Genomic DNA, 10,166 nt, shown 5'->3' on the forward strand with positions numbered 1-10,166 from the left:
GTAGGTAGATAGATAGATAGATAGATAGATAGATAGATAGATAGATAGATAGATAGATAGATAGATAGATAGATAGATAGATAGATAGATAGATAGATAGATAGATAGATAGATAGATAGATAGATAGATAGATAGATAGATAGATAGATAGATAGATAGATAGATAGATAGATAGATAGATAGATAGATAGATAGATAGATGAAGAGGTGGGTAAAGATAATGAATGGATGGATGGATATTTATATATGGGGTGCACCAATTGCAGTTTTCTGGCCGATCATCGATTTCTAAAAAGTCTGACCTACCGATTCCGATTTTGTCCGATACCGATTTTGTTTTATAAGTGACACTGTCAAGTGTTATAAAGTCACAATGCACCTTCAATTTTCCAATAAGATTGTATTGAAAAACATACCCTTGAACAATATCCTAGAAACAATACAAACTTGTTTTAACAGGCCATGAGGTAGTGCTCTGAAATATAAATGAAGTTCAGACAATTGTTGTTAAAACTAAAAAAATTGGTAAAATCGGTTTCTCGTGCAAGTGTCGGACGATTTCCGAAAATTAAGGAAATCAGGGCTGATTTATTGGTGCACCCCTAATATATATGTATATGTTGTTGTTTTTTTAAATAAAAAATAAAAGCTCACTGGAACTGGAAGAACCAGATCTCCATTTCCTGCCAGATCAGCGATGTGACGGTACAAGGGGACACCTTTCTCCTCCGCTCCAGCTTTGCATACTGCCAGCGACACTCCCAGAATAGAATTGGCCCCAAACTTGGCTGGGAGGAAACACAGAGGCAGCAGCATCTTATAACACATGGATGCAGCTGGTGCAGGGGCATGTCAGCACCAATATTCATCTGCACACAACACGCAGGCTCACATTTGTTGTCAGTGCCATCCATTTCAATCATCATGTTGTCCAGCTTCACCTGCTCCAGCACGCTGATTCCCTGGAAGAAAAGCTAAATGTCTAGTTTTATCTCCTTCCACTCATGTCAGTTTGGTACCAACATCTCTCATGCACCTTTGGACCAATTTTAATGCAATCTGCCAAATCTAATCATTGGATTCGCATCTAGGACTGATTAACTGTCAAAGTCAGCTTGATTCAAGATGGCTGCCACATTCAACTGAACTTGAAAATTGGTTATGACTCAGTCAATTTTACAAAAATCGACCTAGAGTTTGGTGTGGCAGCAGGTAAGACTGATCCTCAACACATAGTCTGAGTGCTAACAGGTGCTGCAAGATCTTTGTTTAAAATTTGCTTTAACTGTTGGCGTCAACTCCATGTCTGTTAGCAACAGTAACTGTAACAATCCTGTTTTCTGTCAGCAAAATATCTCATGAACCACTGAATGAAATTTTAATGAAACGTTCTGAAAATAACCCTCAGATGTTCATCTGATTAACTTTTGGAGTCCATCCAATTTTACATGGCTGCCACAGCTAATCAACATTAGCCAGCACGCAAACGACTATAACTCAGTCGACTTTACATAAACCGAGCTAAAATTTGATGTGGTAGTAGCTGAGAATTATTCACAATGCATAATCTGAGCATATTTCACAGCGTCGCACAAGGTTCCACAAAATACTAGTTTAAATGTTTGAAAACACAATAATAAATTAAGATGGCCACTGTCCACAACTATATCATAAAGGTGATGGGCGACATGCATTCCCTCATGAAATGTTAGGCTTTTAATCTTTTACATACAACTCATCCTGCTCTTTGCAAATTTTAGCAACTGCTACTCACAGATTCGATGAGAGCAGGGCCGAGAGTGTCGTTAATGTGAGCAACGGCCTTGGTCACACCTGGAAAGGCAAAGACAAATAGAGATATGAGGAGTTGGTGCGCTCTTTCTTAGCAAAAATATTAATTATTATAAAACAGAAGAGTAAATTCATCCTGTAAACACTCACCTTTGCCCTTGTAGCGAGTCTTGTCTCCATCTCGGAGCTCCAGAGCCTCATAGATGCCTGTTGAAGCACCACTGGGCACTGCTGCCCTGAACAGACCTAGATTTGAAACAGAAATGGGGGTGGCGGGTGAGAACACGTAAAAGATGAAAGATTAAGAAGACAAAGAAGGGTGATTGATAAAGAGGGAGTTATTTATTATTGTAACCTTTGGAAGTATGCAGATCTACTTCCACAGTGGGGTTTCCCCTGGAGTCCAGGATCTCCCTGGCAACAATATTCACTATGGACATCCTGTAGACGATGGGAAAGCAATCAGACTAATTTTACTGTTTTTACAGCAAATAACTGGAACAGAAAATCATTTTTCTATTATTAAAATTAAGTGACGCAAATAAAAATGAAATATTGTGTGTAACCAAAAAAAAGGCTTTTTCAAATAATTAAATAAAATGATCTAAATGCATCTCATTGCACCAGATATTCACTCTCGATTCTTCTAAACACACAGTGGTTATAGTGACGCAGCCTTATGGATGGAGAGCAGTGGAAACTAGACTTCCTGGGAAGCTCTCTCTCTAACAGTCGCACAAACGACGAGGCGGAAATATAAATCAAAAGCTGATAATTCAGTCCTATTTAAAAATAAAAAAGACGTCCTGCCAACCTCTCTCAGCCCTGAAGCCAGTTTAATTTCTGTGCTGTCTCAGGCAGTGACTGAGAATGTGGACCATAATGGAGAGATGAGACAGAGGAGGAGGTGAGAAGGATGAGAATGAGGAGGCTCAGAGGGATGGAAAAAGAAATAGATCCATCTTTTTTTTTTAAACATTACCTGCCGTGTGTTTGATCCTGGTGGTGTGAGAGCGAATGAGAGGGAGCAACAGAGGAGGAGGAGAAGTGGCGAAAGCGTATGACACGATGGGGGGAGGGGGAGTGAGTCACTGGAAGATGGAGGGAGCAGGAGAGAAAAGAAAGATGGGATGGCATGGCTGGGTTTGCATGGATTCTTCACATTAGTGAGGCTGCAGGAGTATGTTTTAATCTTTACACGGTCATATTTCATATTTATACATTACAAAAAGCTTAATCAAGTTCCTTCCATGAATAGAAGCTGTATTCTGCTGGGGGGAAAAATAATCAGTGCATTTTAGGAATTGGATGACAGGTAGCAGATATCACAACAAGAGAAACCAGATCTCTGCAAAGACAGCTCAAAGTGGGTCGCCTTGTTGGGGAACAAAGCAGATCTAATGATGGGGATTAAAGGAGAAGACAGGTAGACAGGTGACAGGAGGGGGCGTTTAAAAAGAACGAAGGGTGTAATTAGACACAGAGAGACAGCAGGAGGTCGGCGCCGAGCCTTCAACTGGAGTGGTTTATCTAAAAATTGGATTTGCAGTTCTGTTCATATATACAATCTGAATGTCAAATGACCTGTAGGTGTGATCACGCATGTACAGAACATGGGGTCCATCAGGGGTCTGCAAACTGCGGCTCCGGGGCCACGTGTGGCGCATATACAGGGTATATATACAGGTGTTGGTCATAAAATTAGAATGTCATGAAAAAGTTAATTTATTTCAGTAATTCCATTAAAAAAGTGAAATGTATATTATATTCATTGATTACACACAGACTGATATATTTCAGATGTTTATTTATTTAAATGTTGATGATTACAACTGACAACTAATGAACAACTCAAATTCAGTATCTCATAAAATTAGAATATTACTTAAGGCTAATAAAAAAAGAATTTTTAGAAATGATGGTTAACTGAAAAGTATGAACATGAAAAGTATAAGCATGTACAGCACTCAATACTTAGTTGGGACTCCTTTTGCCTGGATTACTGCAGCAATGTGGCGTGGCATGGAGTCCATCAGTCTGTGGCACTGCTGTGGCTCTGATAGTGGCCTTCAGCTCTTCTGAATTGTTCGGTCTGGCGTACCGCATCTTCCTCTTCACAATACCCCATAGATTTTCTATGGGCTTAAGGTCAGGTGAGTTTGCTGGCCAATTAAGAACAGGGATACCATGGTCCTTAAACCAGGTACTGGTAGTTTTGGCACTGTGTGCAGGTGCAAAGTCCTTTTGGAAAATGAAATCTGCATCTCCATAATGTTGGTCAGCAGCAGGAAGCATGAAGTGCTCTAGAATTTCCTGGTAAATGGCTGCGTTGACCTTGGACCTCAGAAAACACAGTGGACCAACACCAGCAGATGACATGGCGCCCCAAACCATCACTGACTGTGGAAACTTGACACTGGATCTCAAGCAACATGGATTCTGTGCCTCTCCTCTCTTCCTCTAGACTCTGGGACCTTGATTTCCAAAGGAAATGCAAAATACTTTCATCAGAGAACATAACTTTGGACCACTCAACAGCAGTCCAGTGCTTTTTGTCTTTAGCCCAGGAGAGACGCTTCGAACGCTGTCTCTTGTTCAAGAGTGGCTTGACACAAGGAATGTGACAGCTGAAACCCATGTCTTGCATACGTCTGTGCGTGGTGGTTCTTGAAGCACTGACTCAAGCTGCAGTCCACTTTTGTGAATCTTCCCCATATTTTGGAATGGGTTTGGTTTCACAAGCTTCTCCAGGGTGCAGTTATCCCTATTGCTTGTACACTTTTTTTCTACCACATCTTTCTCTTCCCTTCAGCTTTCTTATTAATGTGCTTGGACAGAGCTCTGTGAACAGCCAGTCTCTCTAGCAATGACCTTTTGTGCCTTGCCCTCCTTGTGCAAGGTGTCAATGGTTGTCTTTAAGACAACTGTCAAGTCAGCAGTCTTCCCCATGATTGTGTAGCCTACAGAACTAGACTGCGAGACCATTTAAAGTCCTTTGCAGGTGTTTTGAGTTAATTAGCTTATTACCAGGTGTCTTCAATATTAAACTTTTTCACAATATTCAAATGTTCTGAGATACTGAATTTGGGGTTTTCATTAGTTGTTGTAATCAACATTAAAATAAATAAACATCTGAACTACATCAGTCTGTGTGTAACGAATGAATATGCAAGTTTCACTTTTTGAAAGGAATTACTGAAATAAATCATCTTTTTCATGATATTCTAATTTTATCACCAGCACCTGTATACCATCAGCTTGTATTGGATCCGCCTGAATCAAACACCAAGAAATCGCAGGGGGCGGCATCTGCAAAACTTCCTTAATTTAGTTTGGCTTTTGAGACACTTAAAATAAACTGGTTGTTTGACCAGAGTGTAGATATTAGGAAGATCATGCAAGTATGATGGTGCAACACATTTTAAAACTTTAAAAGCAAGCAGTAAAATCTTAAAATCACTCCAGAAATGGGCAAGAAGCTAATGGAGAGACGCTAAAATCGGAGTTGCGTGCGTCTTCATGCTTTTTCATGGCATCGTTAGTGGTTAGCACCGTTGTCCAGGGAGGTATGTTGTGACTCTCATTTGGAAAATACCTGATTTCAGAGCTGTATTAATTTGTGTGATTTAAAAGCCTAATTAAAAAAATAACACACACAATGCTAACAGAGGGGCTGTTGAAATCCAAGGGCTGATGAGTTCAGTCATATCCTCATTGAAATTCAAAACATTTAGTTTCAACTGGGTTTTAATGTCATTTGGACAGCTCAAGAGTGGTTCAAGTTAAACTTTCTAGATTAACAGAGAAATTAATAGTTAAGTTCATAAATTAAGGTCAGGTACTCTGCAACCTTTACAATCAAAAGAGCTATTTCTGCTGTTTAAGTCCACTTTTTCCAGAGCCATAAAATGTACTAGAAATAATAAATAAAATAAACAAATCAGTGAATGGTATACTATGTTCTCTATGAAAAAAAGTAGCTGGGTTCATTATAAAATGTAATATTTATAATGTATTGTTGACATTTGTCTATTTTATGAGTTAGGACAAAGAAATGGAACCAATTCCTTTTGTAACAAGAAAATAAAATGACACATTTTTAACAGTAAAAGGCACCAAGCACCCACCCCCACACAATTATTTACTGGTAATTCAATGTACAGTAAGTCAAGGGATCCCAACACTGGTCCTTGAGGAACACCATCCTGCATGCTTTAGTTGTTTTTTTGCTAAGACACACCTGATTTTAATAAATGGGTGATAAGGAAGTAAACAAATGAATCAGGTGTGTTGGAGAAGGGAAACTAAAACATGCAGGATGGTGTTCCTCAAGGAACAGGGTTGGGAACCACTGCAGTAAATGACTGTAGAAATGTAAAGTAAAACATTTGAAAAACATTTAAGTCAAGATGCTGGGGAAACAAAGAGCAGATTTACAAAAAATATGGCAAATGTTGAAATATATTAAAATTGTTAAAACTTGGTAAAAGTATATGTATCTGTCTTTATTTGGAGAAATGCAGGAAGTTACAATTAAATCAACAAATTAGACAATTTTGTGGGGGGTTGCACATTTATGCTTCATTTAAAACTTGGGAGTTGTAGGAATGATTTTCCACAAATAGAAAAAAGAACTTAAAGACTTGCACAGTTCAATGCTTAAACGTCATCAAAATAACGAAACCAGGACACATTTTCTTTTACTGAATAACAATTGGCTCCATTCTCTTGTCTAATGTACAATTGCCAATAAATGTCCAAATCATTATTTTATAATGTAACAAACCGATTATTTTATAATACAGAACATAGTATACTACAAAATTGTTTTGATCTTTTTTAACCTTCAAGTAAATTTCACGACTCTGGGCAAATTTCATTTAGTGGGAGAAAAGACAGAAAACGTCTCGTTTGATGAGAACAGTTGCAGAGCCCTGAGCCACACAAACAAAGCTGCAGACATACAACTGGAAACTGTTTGCAGATTGCATTGTTTTCACAACTAATGACGTGCAACCTCAAACAACACAGGAGAGACACATTTGCCCATTATCTAACAATGTTTAATGACCTTTTATTTAGTTAGATTAATTAGTTAACAGTATACAATTCATTTCACTGACACACAAGTGCCCACACTAACATAAAATGGACTGTACAGCAGAAGTACTGTATACTGCAGCAGCTAAATGCAGCGGGGAAAGACGCATGTCAAGTTTTGAGAATGAGTATATATAAAGTGAGTGTCGTTACACCCAAGTTTACTCAAGGGTGTCTGTATATCTGTATAACAGTAAAGAAGTTGACCTGTGGATGTAACTATTAAATGTGTTTTGCTTTGTTGTGCGTGTGTGTGTGTATAATAAGTATTCATGTTTAGACAGTCCAGTCATATCAAACATTAATGACGGAGAGTCATTTCATTTGTCAACTTCCATCTTCAGCGTGTTTCACAGCATCGGGGAGGTTCTCCCTCGACTCCTTCCGTCCGTTCACAATGCAAAGTAGGACGCCTGCAGAGACAAAAATAGAAATACTTTCAATTATATAAAACAGAAGAAATCAATGCCTCTGCATTATTTTTTTTGAACAATAAAGGATTATTTTTAGCCCAACATGGTTAAAAAAGGCTCGTTCTTTCTAACAAAAGAATACATCACCTGAATAATGCGTCAAACATTTTTCAATAAACACTGAAATCCTTTAAAATATATTGATAAAAACATCAAAATATTTGAATTACTTCCAACAATTTTCAAGTTTATCCTATATTTAATTAAAATGCTCACTATTTTATGAGCAAAAAGTGCATTTAAGGTCGAAGATGAACTCAAATGCCCACTTTGCTATGTTGGTAATGTTGCAGCTTTTATCGTTAGTGCTAATGGGAACAACCTCAAGAGCATTATGTTGAATCAGCTCATATAATTATTCTCATTTCAAATAAATGAAAATACAAACGATGACATGTCACTACGTTTCACCAACTATAATGTAGTTAACCGTTAAGGCTAATAAATTATTGCCATAGCAACATTCTCTGTTATGCTGCTTTGTTTCTTTCTTTTGTTTTGTTTGTTTACAACCAACAGATTGTAACAATTTCTCCAAGAAACATTAGATGGAGGTACGCATTGTTCTTTAAATACTGTCTTGTTATTCAAAGCTTTAAAATAACATCACATTACTGGAACATCATAACAACCAAAGTACAATAAAAATGAACAACTCAGCATGGAAAAAAAAAAGTTTTTAAGCTCTCTCTGCTTATTCATAAATCAAGTCAAGCTGGCCACGATCCGCATGCACTCACCGGCACTTTATTAGGTACACCTTGCTAGTACGGGGTTGGACACCCCTTTGCCTTCAGAACTGCCTTAATTCTCTGTGGCACAGGTTCAACAAGGCGTTGGGAGAAATTCCTCCGAGATTTTGGTTATATTGACATGACAGCATCATGCAGTTGCTGCAGATTTGTCGGCTGTACATCCAAGTGTTGAATCACCCGCTCCACAACATCCCAAAGGTGCTAGATTGTGCTGAGATCTGCTGACTGTGGAGGCCACTGGAGTCCAGTGAATCCAAACTTAAATCAAGCAGTGGTTTTCAAATCACTTATTGTCCAATTGTGGTGAGTCTGTGTGAATTGCATCCTAAAGTTATTTGGATAATTCCCACTCTAAGTTTACCTTACCTTCTCACCAGTCGTAACGTGGACGGGTGTGGGGCTGACGGTGCCTGGGAGACTCATGTCGATGAGGGGGTGTTGAGCTGGATGGAGCAGGGAGAGCCAGTTGCTGTCCTCCTCCACATGGATCTTGGACATAATCCAGCCCGCGGGCATTTGGGGGAACGTATCTTACTGCCTCCCTCCTCCATTCATGGTCAAACGCTGCAGCATCACCTAGCAAGAACAGACCTCTTACTGTGAGCCTAATTTACAATAATTTAATTGGATTAAAAATAAAGCATTTTAAATATTAGTCTTCAGCTTATTTTCTTAATCATTCAGAGATGCGGTGGCGCTATAAAACTACCAGCAGTACTCACTCTCATCAAGGTTGATGAAGTCTTGCCGTTCCTCACGATCTCCAGTACGCCGATTTCGTGAACGCTCCATAATATGTGCCCGATCGCCAATATGGTGGCCGATGGCCAAACGCTCAAAGCCACTTTCACTGTCCCTCATGGACTGCCTTGTCTCACGGATCTGAAAGAAAAGGTGACAAAAACACAGTTAAACAAAACAAATCCGCTGCACTCTGAACAAAATCCAAATAAATATATTTATTGTCATTACTGTTACATTTGATCATCAGTCATACTTATGCCAAAAGTGACAAGCCATAAAGGCGTAACATTTTAAAACTTGAAGTTATTCATACCCCTCCAGGCCCCGTTCTTGTTTCACTTGTCTGCTGATAAACTTTAGGACCCCCCGTGTCTGAAGACGAATAAGAGATCACTGTTGAAGAGGAAAACGTTGGACAGCTCGGTGTTCCAGACATTCTTTCCTACAAGATGGGGAACAAAAATAAACAAAGTGTGATGAATAAGGGGTGTAACGGTATGCTTAAGCCACGGTTCAGTCTGTACCTGAGAACAAAAGCCACAATTTGATAAAACAGGAACAAAGAAACAAACACCAAATGCTGGTTTGTGATGCAGTCAGAAACCTAGCTTTTCAGAGAGTCCTGGTGTGGGAAAATGACTCGATAAAACATCAACAACCTGCCATAAAACATTTTAGATCACAAATTATGACATAAATGCTTCTTTAGTGCTGCGTATCATGACCAGAATTTTTTTTTTTTTTTACCCACAGCCGATTTGAAACTGGCAGGTCTATAAGCTTCTGTTTGTTATTCTGAATCAGACGTTCATGTCTTGTTTGATGTAGAGCGCAAAGAAAAGCATCTCCTTGTGCTTCTGCTGTTAACAAAATGCAGATAAATAAAATGTGTGCCCACTACTAAACGCAAGTGTTTCCCTGTGACTGATGTATCTGTTGTGTACTTAAATGTACCGTCCAAAATGTCTATCAAAATGGTTCGGTCCAAATCTATGTACCGTTATAACCCTAGTAATGAAGTTCTATTTATCCACTGGTTTCCTGTTTGTTCCTGGTTATCACAGTTTGTAACTTACCATGTTTCCCATCATTTCTCCCATCATGCCAAACATATCCATAAAACCACCACCCTGCAAACAAAAAGAGGAGTTTCCAAATTCAAATTTACTTAAAACATTAAAGATGACAGAACCATGTCAGGTGCTTAATAAAAAAGGGAACTGGGGTTTTTTTTTGGGTTTGTTTTTGTGGAAGATTTTTTTTGTCCCGTTTCTCCCAGATGCAATTCAGAGAAAGAATCCT

At 38.7% G+C, this 10,166-nt stretch overlaps 2 protein-coding genes across 2 annotated transcripts in view; both read right to left on the bottom strand.

The window, feature by feature from the left end:
- The window catches only part of LOC119409341 (gamma-enolase), a 7,748-nt gene extending 4,872 nt beyond the window's left edge, over nucleotides 1–2,876 (bottom strand). The window contains exons 1-6 of the mRNA XM_037676218.1: nucleotides 2,775–2,876; nucleotides 2,148–2,233; nucleotides 1,943–2,038; nucleotides 1,776–1,834; nucleotides 894–963; nucleotides 656–789 (exon numbers count right to left, since the gene is read on the bottom strand). Of these exons, the coding sequence (XP_037532146.1) occupies nucleotides 656–789; nucleotides 894–963; nucleotides 1,776–1,834; nucleotides 1,943–2,038; nucleotides 2,148–2,232 (444 nt within the window). The 5' untranslated portion in view covers nucleotide 2,233; nucleotides 2,775–2,876. The remainder of the gene's footprint in view (nucleotides 1–655; nucleotides 790–893; nucleotides 964–1,775; nucleotides 1,835–1,942; nucleotides 2,039–2,147; nucleotides 2,234–2,774) is intronic.
- Nucleotides 2,877–6,842: 3,966 nt separating this feature from the next.
- Nucleotides 6,843–10,166, bottom strand: part of mlf2 (myeloid leukemia factor 2) — a 6,516-nt gene continuing 3,192 nt past the window's right edge. Inside the window, exons 4-8 of the mRNA XM_037676233.1 lie at nucleotides 9,941–9,994; nucleotides 9,178–9,306; nucleotides 8,843–9,002; nucleotides 8,487–8,696; nucleotides 6,843–7,305 (exon numbers count right to left, since the gene is read on the bottom strand). Coding sequence (XP_037532161.1) covers nucleotides 8,491–8,696; nucleotides 8,843–9,002; nucleotides 9,178–9,306; nucleotides 9,941–9,994 — 549 coding nt within the window. The 3' untranslated portion in view covers nucleotides 6,843–7,305; nucleotides 8,487–8,490. The remainder of the gene's footprint in view (nucleotides 7,306–8,486; nucleotides 8,697–8,842; nucleotides 9,003–9,177; nucleotides 9,307–9,940; nucleotides 9,995–10,166) is intronic.

This window comes from Nematolebias whitei, chromosome 5 (assembly GCF_014905685.2).
Source record: "Nematolebias whitei isolate Nwh7 chromosome 5, NemWhi1, whole genome shotgun sequence".
Taxonomy (NCBI): Eukaryota; Metazoa; Chordata; class Actinopteri; order Cyprinodontiformes; family Rivulidae; genus Nematolebias; species Nematolebias whitei.